This window comes from Aulostomus chinensis, chromosome 15 (genome assembly GCF_037954235.1).
Source record: "Aulostomus chinensis isolate RoL2024-O1b breed Wild chromosome 15, RoL_Achi_v1.0, whole genome shotgun sequence".
Taxonomy (NCBI): domain Eukaryota; kingdom Metazoa; phylum Chordata; class Actinopteri; order Syngnathiformes; family Aulostomidae; genus Aulostomus; species Aulostomus chinensis.
The window spans coordinates 914,029-941,858 of NC_141334.1; the positions used below are offsets into that span (position 1 = coordinate 914,029).

The window sequence follows — 27,830 nt, forward strand, 5'->3', positions numbered from 1 at the left end:
TTAACGGTCGCCGTACCTGTGATGAAGTACATGGGCGACTACCCGTCCAAACGAGCACGCTCCGTCAACGAGCTCACAGACCAGATCTTTGAAGGGGCGCTGAAGGCCGAGCCTCTGAAGGACGAAATCTTCTGTCAGATCCTGAAACAGCTCACTGATAATCACATCAAGTGAGTGTAAAGCTTGAACGCGCGCGCGCGCACACACACACACACACACACTCACACACACACACACACACGTGCTCCAAAGATGCTTCAGAATGTGAAGAATCAACTCTCCACACTTGAGATGTTCATGACGATGGATTCCTCCATGATGTGACGAGTTTCTAAAGCAGAGCATTCAACAAACGTTTTTCAACTGTGTGTGTGTGTGTGTGTGTGTGTGTGTGTGTGTCTCTCTCTCTCTCTCTGCAGGTACAGTGAGGAGAAAGGCTGGGAGCTGCTGTGGCTCTGCACTGGTCTGTTTCCTCCCAGTAACATCCTGCTGCCTCACGTCCAGAAGTTTCTCCAAGCTAAGAAACACTACCCACTGGCTCCAGACTGCATGCAGCGGCTACAGAAGGCCTTACGGTAACACGTGCGCGCACACACACACACACACACACGTACCGTGTAGGTATCTGTCAGCTCGGACTGGTATGTCTTCATCTCTCCTCCCTTCTGTTGGGGGTAGGAACGGATCCAGGAAGTACCCTCCTCACCTGGTGGAGGTGGAAGCCATCCAGCACAAAACCACTCAGATCTTCCACAAGGTTTACTTCCCCGATGACTCTGATGAGGTCAGTGTCCACGAATACAACATCCACATTATGATCATATCAGAAACCGAAGAGGACAAAAGGAGTTCAGCTATCTTGGGTCTGGTTCTGGAGCGAGGGGGCCGTGAGGTGTGAGGGGGGCTGGAGCCTCTGGTAGGGATCAGCTAGCTGGGGTAGGGGGATGGATGGAAGCAACAGTTTGTACTTGATTAGAAGTTCCTCCAGGAATGAAAACAACACTGGAGCAGTGACCCTGGTAGGAGGAGACGGCCCAGCGCAGCAGACCTCCTGATCCACGGGAAAGCCTCAGCACCCATCCTGATGCTCCCTCACCTGGTGGTCGTGGCTTGTGTGTGTCGCAGGTGTTCGAGGTGGAGTCGAGCACCAAGGCCAAAGACTTCTGCCACAACATCTCTGGACGCCTCATGCTCAAATCCTCGGAGGGTTTCAGTCTTTTCGTCAAGATCACCGACAAGGTGATGACACATCCGCTGCCCGGCGGTCTTCATGCTGCTGAAGAGCAGAATCGCCGTCAGGATGTTGTGAAAGAATGTTCAAGTGGATATTTGGAGTGTCCAACTGCTGCATCAGAAATAACGTTGGAATGCCGGCGAATGCTTTTGTGGTTCTCCAGGTCATCAGCGTGCCAGATGGCGACTTCTTCTTCGACTTCGTGAGGCACCTGACCGACTGGATCAAGAAAGCCAGACATGTCAAAGACGGTACGATGAGCGGAGGAGCGGCAGCACAGCCGGCTTCTCATTCTGCCTCTCAGTGCTTGACCTGGTTTCTGGCTCTCGTCGGGCTGCAGGTGCCGTGCCTTCCCTGACCTACCAGGTGTTCTTCATGAAGAAGCTGTGGACCAATACGGTACCAGGAAAAGACGCCATGGCCGACTCCATCTTCCACTACTACCAGGTGAGTTGCCTCGGCAACAGCTGTCAGAGATAGTGAGCATGTAGAAGAAGGAAGAGGCCTTTCAGATACGGATACTTGCTTTATTACTGATATTTCAGTCTCTCTCTCTGTTGGTTAAAACAGAATAAGAGGAATCACGATGAAAGAATACACACAACACGTATGAAGCCACATAAATGGCAGTTTGAGGAACACGGTAACTTTTCAGTGAATGCATCTGATCGTGCGTCCTCCCCAGAGAGGAGGCGACTCTTCTCCTCTGCCCTGGTTAGCTTAGCATAGTGAAAGGCAGCGGGACGGTCGACTGCGTCCCTGATTCTAAATTACGATGTCTCATTATCATGTCTCGTGTATTTGATGACTCGGGAGGAGCTATGCTAACACCTGCCACTCACACTATTCATTGTGCTAAGCTAAGTAGCAGTCAGATCGTCTCAACTCCTGAATGCAGCACAGAGGTGTAGTTGCTGTGTTCCTTTGAAACTAAAATGAAACGTCCGGCGTGGCTGCGTGCTGGATGTGACTGAGCAGGAGCTGCCCAAGTACCTGCGAGGCTACCACAAGTGCTCCAGGGACGAGGTGCATCAGCTGGCGGCGCTGATCTACAGGGTGAAGTTCGAGGATGATAAAACCCATTTCCACAACATGTCCAAGATCCTGAAGGAGCTGGTCCCTCAGGACCAGACGAGACATCTGTCCCCCGACGACTGGAAGAGGGTGAGCTGATGCAGCAGAGCAGCACAAACACACTCGTTCATTCAAATTGGCGAGTCACAACCACATCGGCTCTCACAACTAAATCTTTGGTTTTGGAGAAAAAATCCAGATTGACATCAGGCAGCTGGAGGTTCTGCTGCGTTGATGTTGCTCAGGTCCAGACTGGGTCGGAGTGCAGGAACCTGTTCAATGTTCTGCTGGTTTTCCTCCTTCAGTCCATCATGTCGCTGTTCAACAAGCACTTGGGGAAGACTCGAGAAGAGGCCAAACTCTCCTTCCTCAAAATCATCTTCAAGTGGCCCACGTTCGGTTCGGCCTTCTTTGAGGTCAAGGTGACGACGCCGAAATTCAGCTTCAGTTCTACTCGTTTGTTCTCTCAGAAACTGAGACATTCACAAGTAGCAAACATGTTTTTATTGTTTGATTTGTTCTTTTTGCAGCAAACAACGGATCCCAATTACCCAGAAACCCTCCTGATAGCCATCAACAAGCATGGAGTCAGTCTGATTGATCTCAAGTCCAAGGTGGGTCCAGTCAGTTTGTCTCCAACAAAATTCCCGAGGTGACTTGGTAACTAAGATAAAGGTTCGCCTGTTGGTGCAGGACCTGCTCACCACTCACCCGTTCACCAAGATCTCCAACTGGAGCAGCGGCAACACCTACTTCCACATCACCATCGGGAACCTGGTGCGAGGCAGCAAGCTGCTGTGTGAAACCTCACTGGTGAGTCACCCAAGCAGCAGGCTGACTGGAGAGGAGTGGAGGAGGAGGAGAGTAGAGGAGGAGGAGTGGAGGAGGAGGAGAGTAGAGGAGGAAGAGAGTAGAGGAAGAGGAGAGTGGAGGAGGAGGGATGAGGAGGAGGAGGAGAGCAGAGGAGGAGGAGAGTAGAGGAGGAGGGAGGAGGAGAGCAGTGGAGGAGGAGAGTAGAGGAGGAGGAGAGTGGAGGAGGAGGGATGAGGAGGAGGAGGAGAGCAGTGGAGGAGGAGGAGAGCAGAGGAGGAGGTGTGGAGGAGGAGGAGAGTAGAGGAAGAGGAGAGTGGAGGAGGAGGGATGAGGAGGAGGAGGAGAGCAGTGGAGGAGGAGAGCGGAGGAGGAGGAGAGCAGAGGAAGAGGAGTGGAGGAGGAGAGCAGAGGAGGAGGAGGAGAGTAGAGGAGGAGGAGTGGAGGAGGAGAGCAGAGGAAGAGGAGTGGAGGAGGAGGAGAGCAGAGGAAGAGGAGGGATGAGGAGGAGGAGAGCAGAGGAAGAGGATTGGAGGAGGAGGAGAGCAGAGGAGGAGGAGGAGAGTAGAGGAGGAGGAGTGGAGGAGGAGAGCAGAGGTGGAGGAGGAGGAGAGCAGAGGAAGAGGAGGGATGAGGAGGAGGAGAGCAGAGGAAGAGGAGTGGAGGAGGAGGAGAGCAGAGGAAGAGGAGGAGAGGAGGAGGAGAGCAGAGGTGGAGGAGGAGGAGAGCAGAGGAAGAGGAGGGATGAGGAGGAGGAGAGCAGAGGAAGAGGAGTGGAGGAGGAGGAGAGCAGAGGAAGAGGAGGAGAGGAGGAGGAGAGCAGAGGAAGAGGAGGGATGAGGAGGAGGAGGAGGAGGAGGAGAGCTGGAGTGTCTCACCAACTGGTTAGGGGAGCTTTACCTTCACACGTGGTCACTCGTCGGAGTTCAATGACCTGTTAAGCGGGACAGCAGAGGCAGGAGGCGGAGCTATGAGTCACACCTTCCTCATCTACTTCCTGTGAAGCCACTCGACTGATTATTAACTTTTATATTTTTAAACTTTGCTGTTTTATTCCTTCTATGAGGCGGAGGTGCAGTACTTCTACCTGGACTGTGGTGTAGAGGTAGAATGAAGTATAAAGTTACCTTGTTAGTGCTAACTTTGTATGGAGCTCTTTTAACCCTGAAAGCCTGAAATGGTCCCAGGAAGTAGCCGTTAATGACATCACACACCTGTCAACACCTCTCACCCCCTCAGGGCTACAAGATGGATGACCTTCTGACATCTTACATCAGCCAGATGCTGACCACCATGACCAAACAGCGAAGCTCCCGCGGTAACAGCAAGTGAGCCGATGGCCGGTGCGGAAGATGAGTCACGCTGGTAAATCCACACCTACGCACGCTTTGCAAGCCGTGTTTCTCTGAGTCGTCACTGCAGCTGTGACGGCGCCATGTCAACGTCTTAAAACTCACCAGTTGCCTTTCAGTGAGCTTCTGCCGACACCCACGTAGCCTCCTGCTCCTCCACCGTTGCACCAGCTCATTGTTTATCAGCTTTTGCTAAATCATCATTGATTTGGAGAACGCCACGCTCGCCAGCGGAACCCTCACCGCCGGTTCCCGTCAAGACTCAAATGTTCTTTGTTTGTGTTGGAAGATTCATTTTTCAGGAGGATCCTTATTTATTCACTGTTCCAGCAGATCAAATCTAAGTAGGCGCCAAAGAAAGCTGGAGCCTCATGACAGAGACAAACGTCTCGTGTCAAAATGTCAGTGAATGTTCTGAGACCTCACCCGCCCCCGGACCCGCCCCCGGACCCGCCCCTGGACCCTCACAACTCAGAACTGAACAGATACTTTGAGGTTACAAAGTGAAACTTGTTCCCTCAATTAATTTGTGACCAGAAGTCATAACTTGTACAAGGAGCTACAATTACTTTGAGGGAACACGTTTTATCTTTTAGTCAAAAAAAATAAATACTGTCTGTGCCCCCTGGTGGCCACGCCCCCTGGTGGCCCCCAGGCCCAGAGACACACAGGACGTCTCTGCGTTGAGGCCTCAGGTGTCCTTGGCTCACATTTCTGCTCCTGGTTGGTTTCCACCTCTGGATGTGTGAACGTGGAGGCTAGTGACCTCACGTGTCCAGGGTTCAGAGGTCAAGCCCCCATGTTTCATGTCCTTGTATGAATACACGTATCTGATGCTCCAGCTGCCGCTGCTGCGAGGTAACCACTGAGCATGCTCTGTGGGCGGAGCACCAGAGACGGCTACTTCCTGTTAGCCCTCTACTAACTCTAATGTGGATCAATAGCTTTGCTGTGTGGCTTTCAAACTTTCCTAAGAGTCTCATGGAGTCTCTGATCCGCCCACCAGCGGCGAGCAGTTTTCTACAGCCGCGCACGTGAAGCCACTTTCTCCAGCGTTGATGTACGAATGCTTAGCACTGATTTGAGCCTCCGGTACGAATCGCAACGTCACTTTGCTCTGAAGGCAAGCGCTGCGTCTCTGATGCTGAAGTAGAAGTAAATAAATCGTCTTTTACAAAGAGGGTTGGTGTCTGTTTGACTCGCTGCCTGAGACGAGAGCCAGAAAACCCAAACTAACGATGAGATGCGTGAAAACCGCCTTCTTTCTTATTCCAATGTTTCATTATTTAATCTTGTGGCCTTGATGTCCTAAAACTGTAGAAAACGAACTTCCATCTTAAGCACAAACCTATGAGTGACAGTGATCCTCGATCACATGACTGTCATATAAAATCAGCCACCAATCCAGAAGCATTTGAGATTCTTTATTTGACCAACAGAGCAGCACACTTCCTGTTTGGCTCAGACGTTCTCCAGGCAGCCATGTTGGCTCCTCTCTGAGTCGGTCGCCAGGCTCGGCAGCTTCTCTGCTTGGGAGTTGCAGCTGGACACGGACCAGATGTCACTCATCTCTGAGACGGACCCAGACAGACGGAATATTAACAGAACTGTTCCACCGTGGAACAGCAGTGAAGCAGAGCCAGCACCCTGCAGCTGGACCCTGCAGCCGGACCCTGCAGCTGGATCCTGCAGCTGGATCCTGCAGCTGGACCCTGCAGCCGGACCCTGCAGCTGGATCCTGCTCATTCGGGTTCTCACTTGGTACCAGGAGAGTTCAAATGCTTGAGGTCCCTTGTAATATTTCCATCCAAAAACAGGAAGTACCAGAGTTTAGTGAGTACATTTAGATCTAGGAGCCTCTAAAACTCTTTACAGTAACAGTACAAATGCAGTACATGAAATACTAGAGTACTCAGAGTACTTCCTTCACCTAAACACTACTCCAGCCACAACTTTTGGACCTACACTGCTAGCAGAGGAACAGCGCCTGGGATCACATGACCTAATACTCTATCATCATCCTTAGCTGAGCATCATGTGACAGTGGTGCTGACCTTTGACCTGTGGAATAAACCATGTTTAATCCATGTGTGAAACGTCTCCTCGTGTTCCTAACTTGCCTGTTTTGAACTTGCTGTACGTTCCGTTCTCCAGCCTGGTTTGGCGTCTGGAGTAGAACGCCAAACCTCGCTCTCGCCACCTGCACACAAACACAACACGACCCTTTGACCACGATCCAGTTCAACTGTTCAAACGTGAGGCTGAATAAAGGTCAGATCTGTGGGTTATGATGTCATCATCGGCCCACGTAAAGGAGCTTTTTAATACTTGGTCTCTGTCGACGTCAGCAGGACGGCTGTCCTGGTGAGCAGAAACGTCAAAACGATCACAAATGAAACTCAACAAAAACCTCACCTCCACTCGTGAGCCACAACTCAGTGAACGCATGGAAGCATCTTAAAATGGAAGAGGAGCGCACACACACACACACACACACACACTCTTCTGTTGGCGGACCAATGAGCCTCACCGGTGAAAGACCACGATGGCGACAATCAGCAGCAGAGACATCAAATCTGTGAGGATCCACATCAGCTGGAACTGGTCTGGAGTCTGGAGAAGGACATGAGGATCAGGGTCAAACTGCAGTTCTCACCTCAGGATCTTCGCCTCTGATCCAACAGTTTCTGTGTTTACTGGGAGACCCTTTGAGCGCCACTGACTGGGTTTTATTTATCTAGGAGTCACACACCTGCATGAGGGATGTCAGCGCCATTCGGGAGCGCTCGGCGTCCCTCTCAAGTCTGGTGTAGACAAACCAGGTCAGACTGAGGTGAACGGTGTGAAGGACCGGACCCAACCGGGTCAGTTTGGTTAAGTCAGCTGAACGCCGCTGCAGAATGCCGAGTGACTCACCATGAGGAAGAGAGGCAGGCTGATGGTGCGGAGCAGCTGGGGGGCGTTGGTGGTGACCGAGTGGACGCCGCTGCACCAGGCCAGCGAGTAGAGCCACGGCTGGCTGATCACGTACAGGTTGGTGCTGATGTTCACGGCTGCATACCTTCTACACACAACAGACCACAACATCAGGTGCCGGTCCGCAGCACCGGCCGCTGCTTTGATGCGGACGGCCAGACCTGATGAGCTCTGGCGACATGGAGCTGTAGTGGAGGTTGAGTCTGACGATGCGGCTGCTCTGGAGCTCCTCCAGGGGGAGCCGAGTGCCTGATGTCTGCTGCAGGTCTGGGTCGAGCTCCTGGACCAGCGCTCGCAGGTGGGAGGGCAACCAGAGCACCTGGAGGGGGGACAGCCCAGTGTTTCTCTGGTCCCAGAAACATCTGGAAGTTCACAACCTGAGACGCACCTGTGACGAGTGGATGGAGGACTCGTTCTGGATGACCTCCAGCGTACGCTGGATCCAGGTGTCTCGGTGAGGGTGACCTCTGGGAGGACGGTAGAGGTCAAAGATCACCAGTTTGGATGTGTGAGCGGCCAACTGGAGGAAGGCCTGCAGGCTGCACACCGACTGGTTTAATGCCCGCCGTTGCTCCGCTGCTTGTAGAGATCTGGCAGTGCCGAATGGATCATTCTGGAACCCACAAACATCGTCTGATGAACCAAGATCCGTACTTTCTACCCAGTTTTTAGAAAACGGCTCATCCTGAAGTTTAGTTGCGCTACAGACAATAAAAGATGTGATAATAGAAACAGCAGGAGGTGGAGAACGCCGGGGCAGCTCGGACTTGCAGAACCCCTCCAGCCAGCCAGACTCAAGCACTCGACCCAGAAGAGCCGAGTATTGAGCTCCTGGTTTGTGACAGCAGGGACAGAGCAGACGCCAAGACCGCCGTCTCCTGCCAGTGACTCACAGCCAGGAACCAGGCTCCGGCGTTCAGGCTCTCCAGCTCGGCCCAGGTGAACATGGCGGCAGAGGCTTCCGTCCGGTTGGGATAAACCTGGTCGACGTCTGTGGTCCGTTGTAGCGTGCGATCGTGCATCAGGAAGGGGACGCCGTCGAGGCTGCAACCACGATGGGACAACAGTGATGTCACTTCTTGTGAGAGGACCAGAACGTGATGAGGCTTCGATTTACCAACCTGATGGTGACGTCCGTCTCTAGACCGTCACTTCCTGCTTCCACAGCCTTCTCAAACGACATGAGCGTGTTTTCTGGAGCCAGCTGCACACACGCGCACACACACACACACACACACACACACACAAACTCACTCTCAATGCACCACCAATACCCACAGCTCCAGGCGATACATGTGAGCGAGGATGCCGTCAGCTCACCATGGGGGCCCCTCTGTGACCGATGAGGGCCGGCGCGGGGCCCAGGGTCCCCTCCTCTATGATGCAAGGCGAATACAAACCGAGGGGAACCAAGTAGAGCACCAGCAGGGTGCTCAGGTAGAACCCCATGATCAGAACCCGCCTGACTGAATCACACAAGCAAGACAAGAACATCCAGAGTTCTATACAACCACAACCAACAGTTTCACGAAACCTCAGGGTCCAAACTCAGACTTGACCTCTGCTGCTCATATGGAAGAAATGCAAAGCGATTGGCCAGGCCAGCACGGTCATCAGTAAGACTCCTCCCACATGCAGGTAAGGAGCCGTTACCTGGTCGTGACAGAAGACAAAACCTGTTTTCAGGAGGGGAAACAAGGCTGAGAACTGAGTGAGGGAGACAGAACGAAGGTCACCTGGAAGGACAGAAGCAATGTCGTCCACTCTTTGGTCCACAGGTCAGACAGAACGGCAGTGGCTACGACGGCGAAGGTCAGACTCACCAAGATCCCGATCTGACAGCGAGAATAAACATCATCATCCACAAATAAGAAGGGAAACCTGACCTGAAGCCCCACCAAACTCCATTCAGAAAACCTGCGTTTCAACGGTTGCTTGTGTTTCATTTTGTGGGCGGATGTGAAAAAGCAAACTTGTATCGTGATGTCGTTTTCACAGCGCCGTTTTGATCCAATATTTGAATTTTATGGTCTGCGAGTGTCATCTTCCTGACGGTTGTTCTGGTTCCGAGGGGTTGGTGCTGCTGTTGCCCAGCAGCTTCCACCCTCACAACTTTAAAAAACCAATTCTGAGCGCTTGTGTGCCATAGTTAGACGAGCCTGGCAGCAGCTGGTGTAGAGCTGCAAGAGGGCTGAGGCGAGGGGCGCAATCTCCAGTTTGACCTCTAGATGGCACTAATTCTCCACACTCCTTCAAGATAAGCGAGCATGAATTTAACCACTCAAAAACTACAAGTTCCACTTCAGTTGTATGCCAGGCTGATGTGGAACTTTGACCATCAAAATCCTTTTGGTTCATTTTGAGTCCCAGAGGACAGCTGAGACCCATTTAGATCCATTTATTAGATTGTTGAGTGTGATGTAGTGAGCCTCCTGCTGCCGTGATCAGGAGGAGCTGAAACTAAACCAGTACAACCCATTAAAGCTCTGGTGTGAAACCTCACAGGCCCTCTGGACCCGCTGAGATCCGGAGGCCGGACTCCTCCTCTCCTCAGGCAAACCTGAGCGATCATTGGCACACGCACAGATTCAGTGGCAGAGAGAGAGCACATTCACCTTGTGACTCCAGTGTAGAAAGAGTTTCTGGCCCTCTGATAATAAACACACTGCCAGCAGCTGCACAGAGAACACACACACACACACGTTAGTCATGCTGTCACATCTGCTCTCACATCTGCTCGCCCAGCTGCATGTTGGTGCCTCACCATGAGAACCGTGACATAGGTGAAGAACCCTGCGGCGACCACCAGCAGCACCACAGACCAGGGGAACCAGAAGCCCAAGTTCCCAAAGTTAAACCTGCAGACACGAACCCGGAGGTCCTGAGGTGTGACTCAGTAACACAGTTGGTTCAGAACAACAATGGCGGCTGAGGAGGTTAGCATGGATGCTGTTACATCATCAGCTACATCACAACTGGAGAGGAGAGCCAACAGCAGTGATTTCCACAGATGACCCCCCCCCCCCCACACACACACACACACACACACACACACACCCGCTCCGGTTTGGACTAAATCTGGCTCCACCCACCAGTCAAAGTCATTGTAGTCATTCTGCGCTTGTCCCCAGAAGTAGAGAAACACCAGCAACACACAGAACGTCGCCACCAGCAGAGCGAAGCTGGCACCTTCCACCTGCCAGACCCGAAACACGAGAGACAATGAATGACTGGCGACTGTGTGTGTGTGTGTGTGTGTGGGGGGGGGGGGGGGGGGGGGGGGCGTCAGGCTCACCCCGCTGCAGCACCACTCTCCCGGCTGGATGCAGCTCCTCTCATAGCGCCTCCACCTGCAGCCGTACAGGCCGGCCAGACACGACACCAGCGGCCGGTGCTCGTAGCGACGCAGGAGTTTAGCACGGAGGCCCCGCAGCACCCGGAACTGCAGCGGGGCCATCGTGGACGTGGTAGCTCACACACACTCGGACACACTCCTCGCCATCCTGCTCAGATACACCTGACACACAGAAACACAACACAGTCATGAGGGATGAGCACCACTGTGTGTGTGTGTGTGTGTGTGTGTGTGTGTGTGTGTGTGTGGAGTGAGAGGGATGGGAAACCTGATCATTTTTGGTTGATGGAGCAGACTGAGGACGTGCCCCCCCCCCCCCCACTCGGGGGCAGACAGCGTTCCACGACCATCAAAACACTGGTGTATTAAACTCACATCATTTTTGGACGAATCAGAAACAGAACTGAAGCCTGAAGGATCCTTGAATTGTGGACTTTTTACAGCAGCAGGTTACAACCTGAATGTGATAAAACTCAGCGTGACCCGGCCTCTCGCTGGAGATTATTGTGGTTTGTTGCTCCTCAACACAGGAAATCAGCAGAAATCTGCCCCAGATTCCAGGCATGTGTCAGAAACGGCCGGCCCCTTCAGGTCGTTTACTTCTGGCTTCCTCGGGTCAAAAAACTCCTGTTCAAATCAGAGAATCTGAGGTCATTATTGCTGTTATCTGTGCAGGGGACATGTCAGCCAGCTGGGAGCCTCCCTGTGGGTGTCATCTACTGATACTGACTTTCTTTACATGCACAGATAAGAAACGAGCAGGTTAAACCACAGTGGAAGTCCTGGTTCCGCCATTTATTGATCTGGCGTGGAATTTTTCATTTGTTGTCAGTGATCACAAACACACTGCTGGGTGCAGGATTTAACACTGGAAAAGAAAGACTTGACTAAAGTTGTCCTCAATCACTGCAACATGACATATTAATGTCAACAGAAGTATGTCATGTTGCAGTGATTGACAGGCCTACGCGTGTAGGGGACCGTGTTGCCAGATTCCCTTCATCCAGCTGCTGTTTTCCACGGGAGCGCGGGACTAAACAGACGCGCTCTTCAGCTCATCAGATGTTTTATCTCAGTTTGCTGATGTGGCTTGAACCCTCGTGTGTGTGTTTTATTGGTGCCGAATTTAAGCGTGGAGCCTGCAAAATATATCAAGATGTTAAAATCCATGATCTGCCCTGCGGATCAGCCACCAAGCAGGTTATATTCTAAAAATGATCGGTTTTACGGTGAAGTCTGGTGAGACAGGGGAGATGTCGCAGACTTCAGAGCTACTAGCATCGCTGGAACTGGATTCGAGCCACATCGTCACGAAGACGGCTTTGGTACCTCGATGTTAACGGACAGAACCCGGACAAACACGCCGGCCTTGGTACCTCCACGTCGGTTGTGCCTGCCGGTGAAGAGAGGAGAGGAAGCGGCGGCGCGCTGCTGCTGCTCGGTCATCCGTGAGGTCCTGAGCAGGTCGTCCGTTATGATGAGGAGTCAAGTTAGCCACCGTTAGCTCGACGGCACCGGAAGCGCAACTACGTGCCATCAAAAACACTTCAACACGCACGGACTCACCTTTACGGTTCTGTAAATGTTGATGGTAGAATAGCATGTTAGCTTTTGTTAGCTTGTTGTTAAGGGCAGACCGAGAGGAACGAGAGAAGAAATTCCTCCCACTTGTCAAGTCACTTCTTCAACTCATCTTACATCTTTGTATGTCTTGGGGTCTCCAAGTCACTAGACTGACTAACTCGTTGTTTACGTCATGAGATCAAGAAACCAACCTTGGTTGTCTTGAGGTGCTGCAATAATTCTCTCAGGAAAAAGTAATTCATGATCGTGGCCCTTCTCGGGTCCCGGAACTTCTCATTCACACCGCCAGCGGAACGAAGTCGGTTTAGTCCTGATCGCCACTTCTAAAGTGGAACGCACGAGCGCGTGCTACTCTTATTTTGAAACTCGTGACGGAAATACGTGTTACACTAATGAACTTTACATCTGTTGCGTCGATGCCTTGTTGATGCTGCAACCGCGCGGCTGCGACTGCCACCTGTCGCCTCAGTGACGCAAAGACAAAGTAACGTCAGGTGAACCCAGGTAAAGCTGTATTTTTACTTCTTGAGACATGTAATTGTACTACGTAGTCCCGCGTCCCTCCATCGAAGCCTGTTTCTACCTGTGAGCTCACGGCCAAAATACCAAGTAGGCACTTGAGAGTTTTGAATTCCTGATCACAGTCAGAGATGAAAGTCGGGACCCACCTGATCACAGTCAGAGATGAAAGTCGGGACCCACCTGATCACAGTCAGAGATGAAAGCGATTAGACAGGCAGATTTTGTCATGTCGGTGTTCAACAATGGTAATTTACTGCTCTTTTGTCTGGATTTGACCAAAACTGTAATGACCGAGTGTTCCTGACTCCACGGTAAAACCATCGCGTGCTCGTGTGGCGTCTGAGGGAAGACAGAAGACGCCGGCAGAGCGTTTTATAATAAGGTGCTGTTTATTTCATTTTGTCATTATTCACATCTCATGGTACACTCTCCTATAGCTGAACTGTATTTACCATGATTAATACTGACCTCAGCCTCTCCTCCAGGGCGTCCTGCAGAGAAACAGGGGTTTTCAAACGTGACTGAGCTCCCGTTATCCTCCGTTGTCACCTCGGTTCCTGGGGTCGTAGCGTCACGCCACCCTTCCTCCAGGAACCGAGGTCTGACGAGGTTTAGAGTTGACTGGTTCAGTCCTGCAAACTGTGAGGCGTAAATCTGGCACTTACACTGTACACTGAACGTCCTAATTAAGTGTTTGATCACCTTTATTGTGATAGCAGTCGCCGCGGTGACTGACCAGCTAGCTAGCTAGTTAAAGCAGCCTCGTAAATGAGTGACGACGCTCGTTCTCACGGTCCTGATTGGAGGCGAGTTAAAACCGGACTGCAGGTATTTTGAGATCCAAAAGTTCCTGGTCTTTTCCCGTCAGTGTGACTTCTGACGTGCACGAGCATGGAGCAGGAGTGTCGTAGTAGCTGCCCAGATGACCAGCCAACGTGACGCCGCGGCATCCCAAAAGAACGGAAACAAACAAGGACAGCCTCATCTGGACAGCGAGGGAACTCCCAACTAAAAACAACCGCTTGGTGCAGCCTCCCTCTCTGTACACGACGTTAAGGCAGGAAGTTTTTTAAATAGGTCTCAAGTCTGTAATTCATGCCTCCCTGCACATGATTGGGTTTTTTAAATAGAGGACGGGGAGCCTGGAAGTATTCTAGTGTCCGTCAGGCCTGATTGAAAGTCCACACAGGTCATGGCAGTGCCGCTACGCCATGTAGATGAAGGTGTTTATATCGGTCTCATCCCGCTTGATGTACTTGTGGTCTATCAGCCACTCGATCTGCTCCTTGATCATCTTCTTCTGTGGTAAAAACATGTTCTTTAAGATCTCCACCAGCTCCGTCTGCAGCTGGGCGTTGTTGATGCGCTTCCTCATCTTCATGATCTGGATTATGGCCTCCTGATGGTGGGAAACAGGGGGAGGAGTCAGATCAGTCAGGAATGGAAAACATTTGTTCACAGTAGGCGGCGTCACATGACCACCGCGTACCTGTGTTCTGAGTATCCGCAGCTGGACGATGCCCTCGTTCTCCTCCTCCCTCATTCTCTCGGTGGTGAGCTGCAGCCGACCGATCAGGTTGATCTTCCCTCGTTTCTGAACCTTTGAGTTTTTTCTGCATAGGTGAAAGAAACTAGACTCAGACGGTGTTTCCATGAGGTGTAGCTCCACCTGCCTCCACCTGACCCCGGGTCAGCTGATCTCATTCTAATGAAGCACAGGAACCCTCTCTCTGCTTCTGTGCCGATTCTGAGCAGGTCAGACTAGGATGGGCTGAGCTCATGTACTTGAGCTGGTACTTACATCTAGAGTGACTCTGTAGGCAGGTCCTCAGAGGTGTACTTGTACACAGCTGGACTCAAAGCCACATGCATAGGAATGATAGCGATTGATAAGAGGCGAAGAACTGAGGTGAATCTGTAACGTTTATCTGCGCTGGACTGCTTACATGAGGGAAAACTCCTGGTTGACGTAGAATAGCGTTCCCTCGGCGAAGTCTTTGGGTGAAGACACGACCGGGTCGTAAAGCAACACCTGCCGCTTGAGTTTGGGAAACGCCACCAGAGACTGTGACCAGAAAGACAAGCAGGACCAATCAGGTGAACTCATAGAAAACCAACAAACCGCGATCACATGATGTGACTTGGTGAGCTCCACAGCTCAGAAACGTGCTGGGTGGTCTCAGACAAGTCTCAAGTCTGCTGTTTGCGGTCCGGCGGGGACCTTGGGTTTACCCAGAGAGTGCGTCGCAGCTCGGCGTCCGGCAGCTCGGTCGCTAGCTTCAGGTTCTCGAAGCTGATCCTCTCGCGGGGTCGCTGGTTCCACGCAAACAGAACAGCCAGCTGGAACGTAGTCACCTCCAGGTCGTACTGGCCCACCTCGTTCTTGAAGGTTATCTGGAAGAATCCGGTTGTTTAGTCCACATCCAGGCTTCTTTCACAGAGAGAACTTGCTGTTCCAGAGTAAAAGCCATTACTCAAAGAACGACACGGAACAAAGCAGACGACACAAACCTGCTGTTTCTGTTGCAACGCTAAAGCTTAAAGAAGGAGACGCTCTCCTGCGTTGGCGCCGTCCTGCCAGTGGGCCTCCGCCAGCAGGACTGTTCTGTTCCTGCCTGTCAAAGCTCTGCTGCTGGTTTGAATGCATCTGGACCAGAGCGGCCCTCTGAGATCCATGCAGTTCTTCACTGATATTTAGGGGGCCGGTCAGAGTTCTTGTGTTTATGTGCTTTTGAAAGGTGTCTGTGTGTCAGTCAGAATCTCCACGGAGGTCCCTGCTGGCTAAGACGACCTCTAGAGATTCTCAAACGTTTCCATGTTGCGGACCCCAAAGTTGAGTCTCAACAAGCTGATCACATTTATTATGAGAGATGGAATTCACCACCAGAAACGGTCGGAGGTGGAGCTCCTCTGCTGCTCCTTAAAGGGGAACAACGCAACCACAACTTCATTGTAACAATTAATGAGTCGTGCGTGCATGCGTGTGTGTGTGTGTGAGTGAGTGTGAGTGTGTGTGTGTGTGTGTGTGCGCGTGCTCACAATGCCGTTGGACATGAGGTGATGCCAGTGAAGCTTCCTGCCGCTGTGGTTCTTCTTGTAGAAGTCCTCCACCTCTGGTATCAGGTCCTCCAGCTCCGTAGGTAGAGACACAAACACCTTCTCGCTGCTCCGCGACCACGCGCCAGCGTTCAGGATCTTAATGTTGACTGAGTCGGCTGCACGGGAAACACAGCACATTCAGGAACATCGACAGAAGACCCAACTACTACAGTAGTTCCTTCTCCTTCCAGGAGGATCAGAGCAGCACCGTAGGTTCACTAAGCACGACTTTACTGCACTCAGTCGGTCAAAGCGTTCGACTTCGGTACTTCTGCTGTGTCACCAGAAGAAGATCCAAAATCTACGGCACCATTTGATCTGCTACCAAAATATTGATACATTTCTCAGCTCTCGTCCAAGCTACTGATGAACTGGTCTATCTTGTCATCATTCATCCGCCAGGCTTGTACTGCAGTGATAATACCAAAGCTGTATTTATGACAGGGACGTTCACGGAGCCTTCGCAGGCACGGCACGGCACGGTTGGTGGCTGCAGCCTCCAACGCCATGGCTGTCACCGTGTGTGTGGATGCCTCACCTGGCAGAGCCAACTTGTTATGTTTATGCATTTCTTTGAAAGACTGGTTGAGGTCCTCCGACACTTTGATGTCTTGGAACATCCTGGCCAACTTGTTGACGTAGTCAGCTGGCATTCCAACTTCCTGTTAGGACAGATGACATCACAGTCTGTTGAGACCAGGCGATCAGCAAAAGCTTTGTTTTCATGTTTAAGACGGTGGAGGCGGCCGGGTCGTACCCTGAGCCACTCCACCATGTTCTCCTCTATCTCGCTGTCGGCAGAGATGTCCAGGATGAGTCGACGGGTCAGGTGGGCTTTGTGGTAGCGCATGAAGACGTCTTTGTTCTGGACGTACTTCAGCACCAGCAGCTGCAACAAGCACAGATGCCATGACTGGAAAACTGCTGATAGAGGACTTTAGAGGTCTGATTTATATTAAAGCATAAGCTTCTTAGCCACCATGTGAAGTGAATGATTACTGTCACGCTAATAATAACCACATGAAATGATCTGGAAATGATCCCACGTCATGTGGTTACAGAGCTCTCGCCGGTCACAGATGTACTTGTATTAAGAGCTTCATTCACAAAACACTCAACAACCAATCTAAATTTGCTGTTAGTTCCTATAGCAACTTCAGGTGTGTGTGTGTGTGTGTGTGCGTGTGCGTGTGTGTGCGTGCGTGTCCAGCTCACCACTTCCTTGAGCTTGGCCTCTATTTCTTCAGAGGTGAGCTTCTTGCTCAGCGGCGTCTTCCTCAGCAGCATGTCACAGTAGTTGGCCAGCAGCTCTGGACACTTGGACTCAGGTTGGGTTTTCAAACCAACCCTGTAGACGCGGGTCAGGAGGGTTGACACACAGTTTATCTTCATGATTACAAAAACAAAAGACTTTCCCACAGGCATCATCAGCTCTTACCCTTTCTGTTTCATAGGAAGCTCTAATTTAAATATAGTGGCATCATTCACAACAGCTTTGTACGCCTGCAGAGAGGACAGAAACGTCAGATGTCGGATCCACAAGTGACATCATTGGACGACCTCCTAAAAGCTGCACTCACTTTGTCTCGAGCGGTGAGGAAACGAGGGTCGTCCTGAAAGGCTTCTTTCACCAGGCGACTGAAGCGGTTGAACAACGTGAGCAGCTGCTCCACATACTTCTCAGAGTCCTGCGACAAAGAATGAGCAGGATGTTGGAGTCCCAGACAGAGAGTTCTGATGATCATGGTGTCTCTGAGTTGGTCGACCAGCTCCAGAATGAGCCCTAAAGAGTCACCGTGCAGCAGCTACGGTGTCTCAGAACAGACAAAATACCATCTCTACGCTTCAGTTGGCTCGACTTTTTTTTAACGTTTGTCACTGCAGTGTTTCTACTCGGACAACTGGGGGGGCTTTAGAAGTTCCTAAACTGCGTAAGATACTGTAAAAGTATCTCATGAGCGACACCCTTGGTACGTAAAATATTTTCTAGAAATTATTATAGTCCAAACTTCAAACGTCAAACTCAAGTTGCACCGAGTCCGGGTGTACGTGTGAGACTCACGGAGGTGATGGTCTCGGCGGAGGCCACCATGTCAGCCAGGCCAGCGCTCATGATGTGCTCCTCCAGGTCCTTCAGCATGGGCTCGATGCCGCTGGGCACTTTGTCCATCAGTGAGAACATCAGGTGCAGCTCTGATGGAGGGAAGAGCAACATCATCACTTCCTGCTGCAAGTAGACCTCAGAGCTCCGAGGGAGCCGAGCTGCTGCAGGACGACACTCACACAGGAGTCACAAAAACACACCGGCGGAAATGAAATTATCCTGATGGCAATTCTCATGTTAAATGACCAAACCAAGTATTCTACAAGTCAGGTTAGACAACGGATCAACAGAAGACCAGATGTGCCAGTGCTGCTCAGCTTCTCACACTTTAAGCAGACAATAATTTGTCATTTATTCAGAAACATTATCATCCATGACTGCTGACACCATACATCCATTTATTAGATCAATTAAAATGCAGCCTTGAGCAGGAGTGCTCAACAATTTACAGTCAATAAAGCCTGAGCTAGGACATTCATCATCAATAATCAGAAAAAAGGTGCTCACGAGTGAATTGATTGCACCCAATAACAACAATCGATCAAGTCTAATCCTCAGGATCGAACACAAAATGACCCGCAGGCTGATCGGACCTCGCAAACTCACTCACTCGGATGAGACGCATCCTTTCTGCAGGACTGAAAGACCTTTTTATTAGGAGCTGTTGAGAAATGTGTAGCAACTCTACTTAGAAAGTAGTACTCTCTCCATGTGAAAAACAGTTACTTTACAATACTTCAGTTCTTTAAGTACCCTTAAACTGTCTGAACTACTCAGTAGTTCCACCATCGCAAGGCAACAGATTAGATCAAGCGTGGTTCCACCGCGCGTCACCACACAGACGAGTGGATGCAGGACAACACACAGACCATCTACAGACAGGAAGGTTTGTTCAGGGCTATTTCCTGGTGCAAACCTGAGCTGGCTGAGCCTTTGGTGGACGCAGTCCTGCCGTACTCACTCTCTGTTTCATTCCTTTTGATCATGCCTGGACACTCGGCTAAGATGGTCTCCTTGAACGATGTGACCAGCGCATTAACGCAACACTCCATTAACTGGGGAGAAAAGAGAGGAGAGACAATTATGTCAGAAAATATGAGACACATTGTGTGTTGAGAGTGAGACGAGAGAGAGGATCTCCATCAAGTACTCAGAGAAACATAACAGTCAAAACATTTTGGGTGTTTTCCTGTTTATTCATGCAACTTCTTCTTCTGGTCAGGTAGCTTGTCAGACACCTAACAACTTACAGCACACACTTCTTGGCTACTTTGGGGCAGCAGAGGACAAATGTGAACGTACCGCAGAAACATCACCTTGAAGTTGATGTGGCAAAAGAGTTAGAAAATAGTTGCTTCTTGTCAGCCAATGAAAAGCGTCCATCAAGCCATAGGTCATCTTACCAATTAACAATCGTAAAATAAACCCAATTTGGAATGTTTGGAGCTAACCACAGCTAGCTTGGTGCAGTAGCCAACCACAGCTAGCATGGTGCAGTAGCTAACCACAGCTAGCATGGTGCAGTAGCTAACCACAGCTAGCATGGTGCAGTAGCTAACCACAGCTAGCATGGTGCAGCAGCCAACCACAGCTAGCATGCCGCAGTAGCTAACCACAGCTAGCATGGTGCAGTAGCTAACCACAGCTAGCATGCCACAGTAGCTAACCACAGCTAGCATGGTGCAGTAGCTAACCACAGCTAGTGTGCTGGCTGCTTGCCTGCAACCATTTGTTGCACGGTGTTGTGGAACGCTGCCTCCCTGCGGCCTTGGATGGGGCGACCATGTTGAGGTTCGCCGCTGGCCTGAATGTCTTAAGTGGTTAAACATCAGATGTGGGATGTAGTTCATTTATTGGTTACACTGCCACTAAACTTTCTCCTGGCTCGGTTCATATTAGCTGACCATTGCCACTTGCTAATGATGCCAGACGGGCTTCTACAGCAAACTGGAGTTTCTACACAGCAAAGGAGTGAAAGGCAACTCACCGCTTGTACCGAGTTACAATCACGCCTCGTCTCCAGGTATCGCAGCGCACGTTTCTCTTCTTCCCTCAACTTTGAATCAGCCTTGTGACAAAAACACATCCATTTATTATATCATATACACTTGTTTTACCTCCTGTAAATTCCTCCATAGCATAAACTCCATGTGGCAGAAACATAACATTAACCAGCTGTACGGGCCGCACCATTCCACCTTGTCAAAAGCTTTCCAAATTTGAATACCTTTTCAGGTTTTAGGGTTCTTGAACATTCTAAGATACTGAGAGACTGTTTGATCAAGATTTAATATCCACAAACTGTTGCAGCTAGAGTGAACATTTCAGGCTCATGCGTGTCTGAACAGGGAAAAAAACGTCTGTTTAGTTGGAGTAAGAGAATACGAGCAAGAAATCCACCACAACAGCTCATCCTGCTGGTTTCCTCACTGGATCCACTCAACAGGCTGAGTGCCAAAATCATCCAACAGGAAAGGAGAGCCGCCATTCTTCTGTTTTAACAAGTGAGGCACAATGTTTAAATTTGTGTTCCTCTTGAAACAAAGTGAGTGTGGTTTTCTCTCAGTTTCACTGAAACACAAGCTGAGAGCTGAGGTGTCATTTCAATCAGCACCACAGTTCGAATCAGCTGGCCAGCAGCATGACTGAAAATGCTACTTTCACCTCAGCTTCACTAGAACAACACGAGGGGCACAAAACAAAACAGGAATGTAGCAGAAGAATCGCTAACAGCTCAAATTAGAGCGCATGTGCAGGCGAGCGCGTCTCTGAGCCGATACGATGTGTGATTGAAGCCTAAAGGTGTACAATCACATGAGTTGATCACATTCATGACTGCATGGAAGCCAAGGCTGCGAGGATGTCTCCCAGGTGGCTCTCCCCCAACACGCAGAACCGTTTGAGGGTTTTTTGGGACTACAGGAGTTCACGGGGTACCACCTTGGAGGGCTGAACCCAGTTTGTCCCAACAGAACCAGGCAGGAGTGAAGTTTGATGTCTTCAACCTCTGGAGACTCACTTGTGACAGACGGTTGTTTTTAAGACACATTAAAAGCTTCAAAACCCACAGGTGTGGTATTTGCCATCATATTTGATGCTGTAGAACAAAACTTAAGTTTGCATGAACCGCAGGTATGATTTCTGGGATTCAACTGAAAACCCATCACCTTTGAGAGCAGGGAACTGGACATTCAACAACGCAAACTTCTATCTGGGTTTCAGGGATTAATTACTTCCATTACTCATACTCACATATTTCATGTAGTTTTGGACGCCGTTTTGCTGGAGATAGGCCGGTGCCTGTGTTCTGTAGAATCTCTCAGTAGAATCCATATACGCCTTTTCAAAGTTGTCTCTGTAGATCTGCAGCTTGTCATCAGGATTGGAACACAGATTAACTGCCCGGGGGAAAATTAAGGAGTTGTTCACAAACATTCATCATGGCTGCTAGGTTTTTTAGCCTTATTATCAGAGTGTCCCAGCTGGCGTCAGTCTGCTTCTCACCATAGGACTCGCGTACGCCGATGACCAGCTGGGAATCGAAGGCTTCTCCCAGCCTCTCGGCGTGGACGAGTTTCATTGCACTATCTTGTAGTCTGTTCTTAATGTTGGAGAAGATGGATTCATTCCATGTGTCCAGCATCAGCTGCAGTCGCCCGGAGAGCAGAGGATCAGTAATGATGTGACAAATCTCTACATGCACCCCAGAGCTAAAGGTGACAGAGAAAACCTAAAGAGCAGGATCTGGTGAGTGTCCACTCCTGCTGCTGCTCCTCACCTTGCGCACAATACTGTCCTCCACGCTGGACTTCTTGTTGCTGCCCTGCTTGCCCATTAAAGTGATCTCCAGCTGACAGAAAGGCTTCGGCAAGATATCACACTGTGTGAAAAACTTCCTCCACTCCACGATGTAGGCCTTCAGCAACGCCGTGTCATCCTGATGACTCAGCACCCGCTTTGAAAGAGTCACATAAAAGTTTGGTTAACAAATGCAGGAACGCATGGACAATCGAGAGTAACCATTTAAGGGCCAACACAGAGGTCAGTGGGGAGGAAGCCCTCATGCCGATTTAACCAACTATCTTTTGAAGGTGTCGTTAGTTTGAAATTTGAGGTCCTTGGTAGTTTCAGTAGTAGTCAAAACAACGCACATACGATTATTGTCCATCGTTCTTGCACCAGAGAAGAAGATGAATATGTTTCTCTCCGCATTGCTCCGTTAGAGAACTGAGACCCACAGAAATCAGCTGCCAGCTAGTTAGCTTAGCACGATGAATGAAAGAGCCTTTGCCTGCATTCATGAAACGAGGGTCAAACGTCACATTTGACTGTAGTGGTAGAATCAGACACGTAGCCGGAACTACTTTCCTGACTGGGCGCAGTGATTTGACGCAGCACCTCCAAAGCTCCACTGGAACTTGGGTCAACAGAACCAAAGGTTTGTTGAGGACTAGAAGAGCGACTGCTGCTACTGATGATGATGAGGAGGAGGATTCCTGCTGGACACACCAGCATCCTGGACCTGAGCTAGCTGATGCTAACACTTCCCACCCACTACCAGCCATTGGGCTAAGCTAACTAGCCTGGACCTGAGCTAGCTGATGCTAACACTTCCCACCCACTACCAGCCATTGGGCTAAGCTAACTAGTCTGGGCCTGAGCTAGCTGATGCTAACACGTCCCACCCACTACCAGCCATTGGGCTAAGCTAACTGACGCAGGTCTCTGGTTTCAGCGCCCTACTGCAGCACGGAGGAGAGAAGGGTCTCCATCTTCTCATCTCTAAGGAAGATGGACAATATACATGTTTCACAAAATGTGCCGTGCTGCTTCAGGAATGAACTTCAGACTTAAAACAGCAGCATTTCACATGTACTAAGACAACATCCCCTCATGGTCCTCATCTTACAGCTTGTGCTTGTTTGATGAAGTCTAGAATGTCCTCTTTCAGGGCCTGGTGGATCTTAGCTGGACCTTTATCATCCCACAGGCAGACTGCATGGACGTCTCTGTGGAAGCAAAGAGGCTAAACAGTGTCAGTCATTCTGGTTTGCCTCTACAACTTGATATGGAGGCTTGCGCTGTCACAATAAACTTACGAGAATAGGTCAAACCACTGTTGTTTGGTAACAGACTCTTGCCGAAGCAGCTTCAGTACGATGGGACGCATCAGGTCCCATTTATCCTCAAACTGAAGGGAGCCTTTGTTCTGGGGAAAGACAGGAGGGAACAAATTACATGTTAAGAGCTATTCATGAGCTTTAATTGCTAGGCTTGTTCATCAAACATGGGGAAATACAGCAAGATACCTTTCTCTGAAATATTAAAATGGATGTCAGTTACGCGGAATCCTGCCTGTCATCACAGAATAGAGACCCCCCCCAGACCCCAGACCAGGACCTGAATTTTAGCAGAGCCGCAGTTGGGAGTGACTGCCCTTCACATCGAGGGACAGTGGGCCACACAGTTTTTTTGCTGGAATACCTAAGAAACTATTGGAAGTATCCATTAATTGCAGATTTGCTGCTGACTGTTGGTCTTGGTGGTCCGTTTCCTCCGCCTGAATTACTACTAGCTGTTACTTACTAGTTTTAGTTGTCGCATGCGATTGCTTTTTCGCGTTTGCAGTTTCACACTTAAATGTTTAGTTTTGAAAAATATGAAACATTATTGTAGCCTAGGACACTGAAAAAAGAACATGATGTGTCGTGCAAGTCTCCTGGGCCATTTACTTGAGCAGTGACTCCACATGAATAAGGAAGCAACAAAATCAAGACGCCCCGAATCAGTTTTGGACCAGTTTGGTGCTCTTAGTATCAAAATGAAGTCATGATCCACGATGGACTCTCGTCGGCGGCGCCCCGTGGTTCTCTCTGGCAGCACAACATCAAGGACTCTTCTTTGTTCCTTCTGGTTTTCTCTGTACATCAGCTTTAAGTTCAATGTGTGCAGTTTCATAACTGACCTGAGACTTTTTTTGGTGATAGAAAATGATTCTAAGAGGATCATTCCAATTGATCTCTTCAACAGCTTGGCGCACACAGCTGGGAGACCGAATGACGCAGCAGAGACCAAGACTTGGTCTCTTGTAAGGTCAAAGACCTCAAAATGTGCAATGCAAAACTCCATTTGCCAACCAAAGCATGTTTGTTTTAGCATTCCTGCATGCTAACTGAGCCCCAGTTCCACACTACACACCAATCAGGGAGGGCAATTTGAAACGATAACTAAGCGCAACAATGGAACGACCATTCTTGTGTCATTGTTGAGATTCTGATAAAAAGAAAAACAACTGTTGGTTGGCATGAAATGAAAACACCCTGATTTTTGTGGAATCATTCTGGACCGAAAAAAATGTTTTCTTTACTTTGTAGAATATCATTGCAGATATGTTGAATAATCTTTGTCTTTAGCAAATATTGCACCTCCTGCCATTTAGTTATTTCAAAAATTTCAAATTTTGATAAAACTTTGACTAATTGTTGAGACCTATAACATTCATGTCAGTGTCCTAGATGAGGATGCTGGTAGGAGGAACCTGGTCCCTGGTGGACGCCGCCCACAGCAGATGTTGTTGGTTTTCTGTTCTTTTCTATCAGCCCAATAACAAAAGAGAAAACATTTTATGCCGGCTGTGAATCAAGAACCAGAATCGTGAGAGCGCGGGGATCCTCAACTGGGAGAATCAACATCGTTTGCCTACCAGCTTGTAAATTCTTTTTCGACATTTGTGAGAGTTTCTCCTGGCGGATCGACGACGTCATGTGTCTACGACATATTCAAATGTTAAAGGCAGACATGCCTGCATTTGATCTAGAGTGGTTCTGCTCTGTGTAGACTCCTGGAAAATAAGCTGAGGATCTGCGTAGGCCTGCTCTTGTTCCCCTCACTGAAAAACTACCAGCAATCAATGAGGGAATCAAAAAAGTAATTAGGCATTGGAATCAATGAACAGCTATCAAACAGCTCTTTTAATCCTACAAACCTATAGGCTGACTTTGAATTGTTAAAGGAACGTGACAAAAAAATCTGTCAGCTATAAGACAAATAGAGAGATAATGGATAAAATGGCATTGATGGATAAAATCTCATCAGCTTCCATCTCTGCATTATCAGTCGAAACCCCAGCTGTTCAGAGAGGGAAACCCTAACGGAGGTCAAAGACTATTAAATTAAGTCGTAAATTAGTTTCTCAAAGGGACATTGTATGGAAAAGCCTAAATGCTTGAATTTTATTAAAGTGGCTGTTCAAAGATTCAGCAGTTTAGAGTTTCTCCAAATTTGATACTTTACAAGAGTCAGAGAGACCTTCCATGTATTTAGCATTAAAGCTGCAGCTGCCTGAGTGAGAGGATCTAACCACTCAGCACACGACCACACCACAAGGTCCAAACCGCACAGAGTGCAATTCTGACTCTACAAGAAAATTAAAGTTATATTACACACACACCACCCTCGTGGTCGTCATCATCATCAGAAACTGCAGAAATGAGCAACTATCTCCTCTGTTCTCTCCTAATTTTGGGATTCAGCTCCTCCTTCCTCTTGTTGTCTGATAACAATTCAATATCCTAGAATCAAGCCACTGATGCTGTCCAGCTCCTCAGACGCAGACATGCCTTTGGGTCCGTGCATCTCATCTCTGGGGGTCATTTGTCTCTCAGCCATTTATTATTTTTGCTCCATTTCCCCACGAGTGGAGAGGAGGTGGGAGAAACAGGTCAAAAGTCAATCATCTGGAAATTTAAAAAGAAAAGATAATTCAATTCTGAGGAGACAAAAACGGGACTGCTGCTGAGAGCTTATTTCCATCTGGAGGTCTGAATCACATGTAGCGTTTGCCGGTCAGTGCGCAGCTCCAGTCGGTCCCGCGGTGCCGCCTCGCCGGCGGCTCTCCGGCCGAGATGTGACCGATGAGTGAAGGAGACTCCGAGCCAAAGATGCCTGTCAGCCTCTGCCTGGTTAGCAAGGCAGCAGCAGGGGATTACCGGTCAGCCAGTGAGCAGGGCGACCAGGGCAGTCGCTGCTGGCAGCCTCTGGCGTGGATTTGAAGGGGCTCGTCAGCTGCAGATTCCTGTGCCTCTGAGTGACAGATGATACCAGCCCCGCGGCTCGCGCACGCACAGTTACCAGGTTAATTTTAGCTAACGAACTCTCTCCGAACCCGTTCCCTGCCTCCGTGCCTCCTCGTCTCCTCCCGTGTCTACCTCTTCCCTTCATGTTGTAGCTGTGTTGTAGCTTTTCCATCTAGCCAGCTAAGGCAGTGGTAAGGAGCTAATGTTAGCCAGATGGAACTTAACTCCCAGCTACGGTCCACATTGACGCCGCTGTCGCGAGAAGGTGTACCGGGCTGTCGGTTCACTCCGGTGATAAAACGGCAGCATTACACCGCACAGTGTCAAGCACCTCGGCGAGTGTTAAATACAAATAATTGAATTGAAGTGGGTCCTACCTTTAGCAAATTAGACGTCGCCATGTTCCCTCAACTTATCCTCTCGTCAAATCTCGCGTGAACTGCGAATCGGGTATGAAGCGAAACATCACCTGCTCTTTCTGGATACGCGATGTGTTTCAAGTTAACGTTTAAGTTTCATCGTGTTCGTTGATTTCTAAAGTTTTTTTTTATTGCAACGTTTAAAAGACACGAGCAGAATAAGAATGTTTAATTAAACGTGAATGCAAAACCACAAAAACAGCAACAACAACACAAGCAACCTTTTTCCAAATGTAATAATAACAAAACCATATCGAGGCTACTGTGGAGTTAGTTTGGGTTCACGGTTCAACTGAAACACAAGCAGTCCGACATTTGTTGCGCTGTCCTTTGATTTCAGTACTGCATGTCGTATTGTTCTAACAATGACTTTTTACAATGAATTGTGCATCCATAAAATGAACTATTCTCGATAACAGAGTTCGGAGTGTTTCCGTGTTTTCTTGGTTCATCCAGCAACCTTCACCGTGTTCTCGCCTCCGTCTGGCGCAAGTTTAGCACAAGGAGAGCGAAGCCGAGGGCAGGACAACATTCTGCAGCTTCAAGGACGGTGGCAGCAGGTGGTGTCGTCATTCCTCCGGTACCGTTGGCCAAACGCACGTTCACACCAGCGAGAGGAGGATCCCAACCTTCGTCTGAGGATAAGAGTGAGGACTCCAGAGATAAATGTCAGGCTGAACTTTGGAAGCGAGGCTGTTTGCGGACTTGAGAGAATAATTTCTCATGGTTTTATAATCTGAATTTAGATCCTCCCCTCGGGTGAAGCAGAAAACCTTAGAATGCTTTCAAGCTGGAGCTCAGAGATCGAGACCCAGCACGTGATGGAGGCCACGTTTGAACAAACGAACATGAAAACGAGAAGGTTCTGAGAGTGATGCTGACTTCATCAGGGCACCGCAAACACTGGAGGAGAACCGGAGCTGCACACCGACATCTTCAAGGATTCAAGGCTCTTTACTGTCTTTACTGGGTTAGCAAGCGATAGAATGACAAGATAGAGTAAAGTAACAGAACAGGTATTTAAGTATCTCTATAGAAATAAGGTGTAGTATATATAAGTATATCTATAGAAATAAGGTGTAGTATATATAAGTATATCTATAGAAATAAGGTGTAGTATATATAAGTATATCTATAGAAATAAGGTGTAGTATATCGATATAGGTATATCTATAGAAATAAGGTGTAGTATATATAAGTATATCTATAGAAATAAGGTGTAGTAT

General features: G+C 49.4%; 3 protein-coding genes across 12 annotated transcripts in view; 1 reads left to right on the top strand and 2 right to left on the bottom strand.

The window, feature by feature from the left end:
- The window catches only part of myo7ab (myosin VIIAb), a 36,994-nt gene extending 30,385 nt beyond the window's left edge, over window positions 1–6,609 (top strand). For 4 of the 5 annotated variants that reach the window (XM_086225952.1, XM_086225955.1, XM_086225954.1 and 1 more), the window contains 11 exons: window positions 17–170; window positions 420–575; window positions 679–784; window positions 1,126–1,239; window positions 1,398–1,485; window positions 1,575–1,681; window positions 2,213–2,398; window positions 2,614–2,730; window positions 2,839–2,922; window positions 3,002–3,121; window positions 4,358–6,608. In XM_086225952.1, coding sequence (XP_086082078.1) covers window positions 17–170; window positions 420–575; window positions 679–784; window positions 1,126–1,239; window positions 1,398–1,485; window positions 1,575–1,681; window positions 2,213–2,398; window positions 2,614–2,730; window positions 2,839–2,922; window positions 3,002–3,121; window positions 4,358–4,450 — 1,325 coding nt within the window. In that variant the 3' untranslated portion in view covers window positions 4,451–6,608. Of the gene's footprint in view, window positions 1–16; window positions 171–419; window positions 576–678; window positions 785–1,125; window positions 1,240–1,397; window positions 1,486–1,574; window positions 1,682–2,212; window positions 2,399–2,613; window positions 2,731–2,838; window positions 2,923–3,001; window positions 3,122–4,357 lie in introns of all 5 variants that reach the window. The other variant, XM_086225953.1, reaches the window with a different exon arrangement.
- gdpd4b (glycerophosphodiester phosphodiesterase domain containing 4b) lies at window positions 5,880–12,837 on the bottom strand. Of its 5 annotated transcripts, none has more exons than XM_086225960.1 (18): window positions 12,368–12,531; window positions 12,178–12,257; window positions 11,177–11,428; window positions 10,742–10,963; window positions 10,539–10,642; window positions 10,211–10,304; window positions 10,062–10,121; window positions 9,183–9,281; window positions 9,006–9,099; window positions 8,767–8,912; window positions 8,568–8,650; window positions 8,340–8,490; window positions 7,835–8,059; window positions 7,608–7,765; window positions 7,387–7,534; window positions 7,001–7,083; window positions 6,591–6,670; window positions 5,880–6,041 (listed from the first exon to the last, which is right to left on the bottom strand). In XM_086225960.1, exons 4-18 carry the CDS (start codon window positions 10,901–10,903, stop codon window positions 5,932–5,934), a joined length of 1,797 nt encoding a protein of 598 aa, XP_086082086.1. In that variant the 5' UTR covers window positions 10,904–10,963; window positions 11,177–11,428; window positions 12,178–12,257; window positions 12,368–12,531; the 3' UTR covers window positions 5,880–5,931. The 5 variants fall into 5 exon arrangements, with proteins under 5 accessions (XP_086082086.1, XP_086082088.1, XP_086082087.1 ...); XM_086225962.1 differs by having other exon boundaries at window positions 12,131–12,257; XM_086225961.1 differs by lacking the exons at window positions 12,178–12,257; window positions 12,368–12,531 and adding an exon at window positions 12,577–12,837.
- A 421-nt stretch (window positions 12,838–13,258) lies between these two features.
- LOC147248103 (cullin-5) lies at window positions 13,259–26,658 on the bottom strand. Of its 2 annotated transcripts, none has more exons than XM_086227051.1 (19): window positions 26,563–26,658; window positions 23,210–23,319; window positions 23,020–23,119; window positions 21,889–22,065; window positions 21,615–21,756; window positions 21,363–21,508; window positions 20,098–20,178; window positions 19,072–19,165; window positions 18,069–18,199; window positions 17,587–17,694; window positions 17,445–17,509; window positions 17,222–17,354; window positions 16,764–16,895; window positions 16,545–16,668; window positions 15,947–16,122; window positions 15,140–15,301; window positions 14,854–14,972; window positions 14,397–14,520; window positions 13,259–14,306 (listed from the first exon to the last, which is right to left on the bottom strand). In XM_086227051.1, the coding sequence occupies exons 1-19, from the start codon at window positions 26,584–26,586 to the stop codon at window positions 14,112–14,114; spliced, it is 2,343 nt and encodes a 780-aa protein (XP_086083177.1). In that variant the 5' UTR covers window positions 26,587–26,658; the 3' UTR covers window positions 13,259–14,111. The 2 variants fall into 2 exon arrangements, with proteins under 2 accessions (XP_086083177.1, XP_086083176.1); XM_086227050.1 differs by having other exon boundaries at window positions 19,027–19,165.
- Window positions 26,659–27,830: the final 1,172 nt, after the last annotated feature.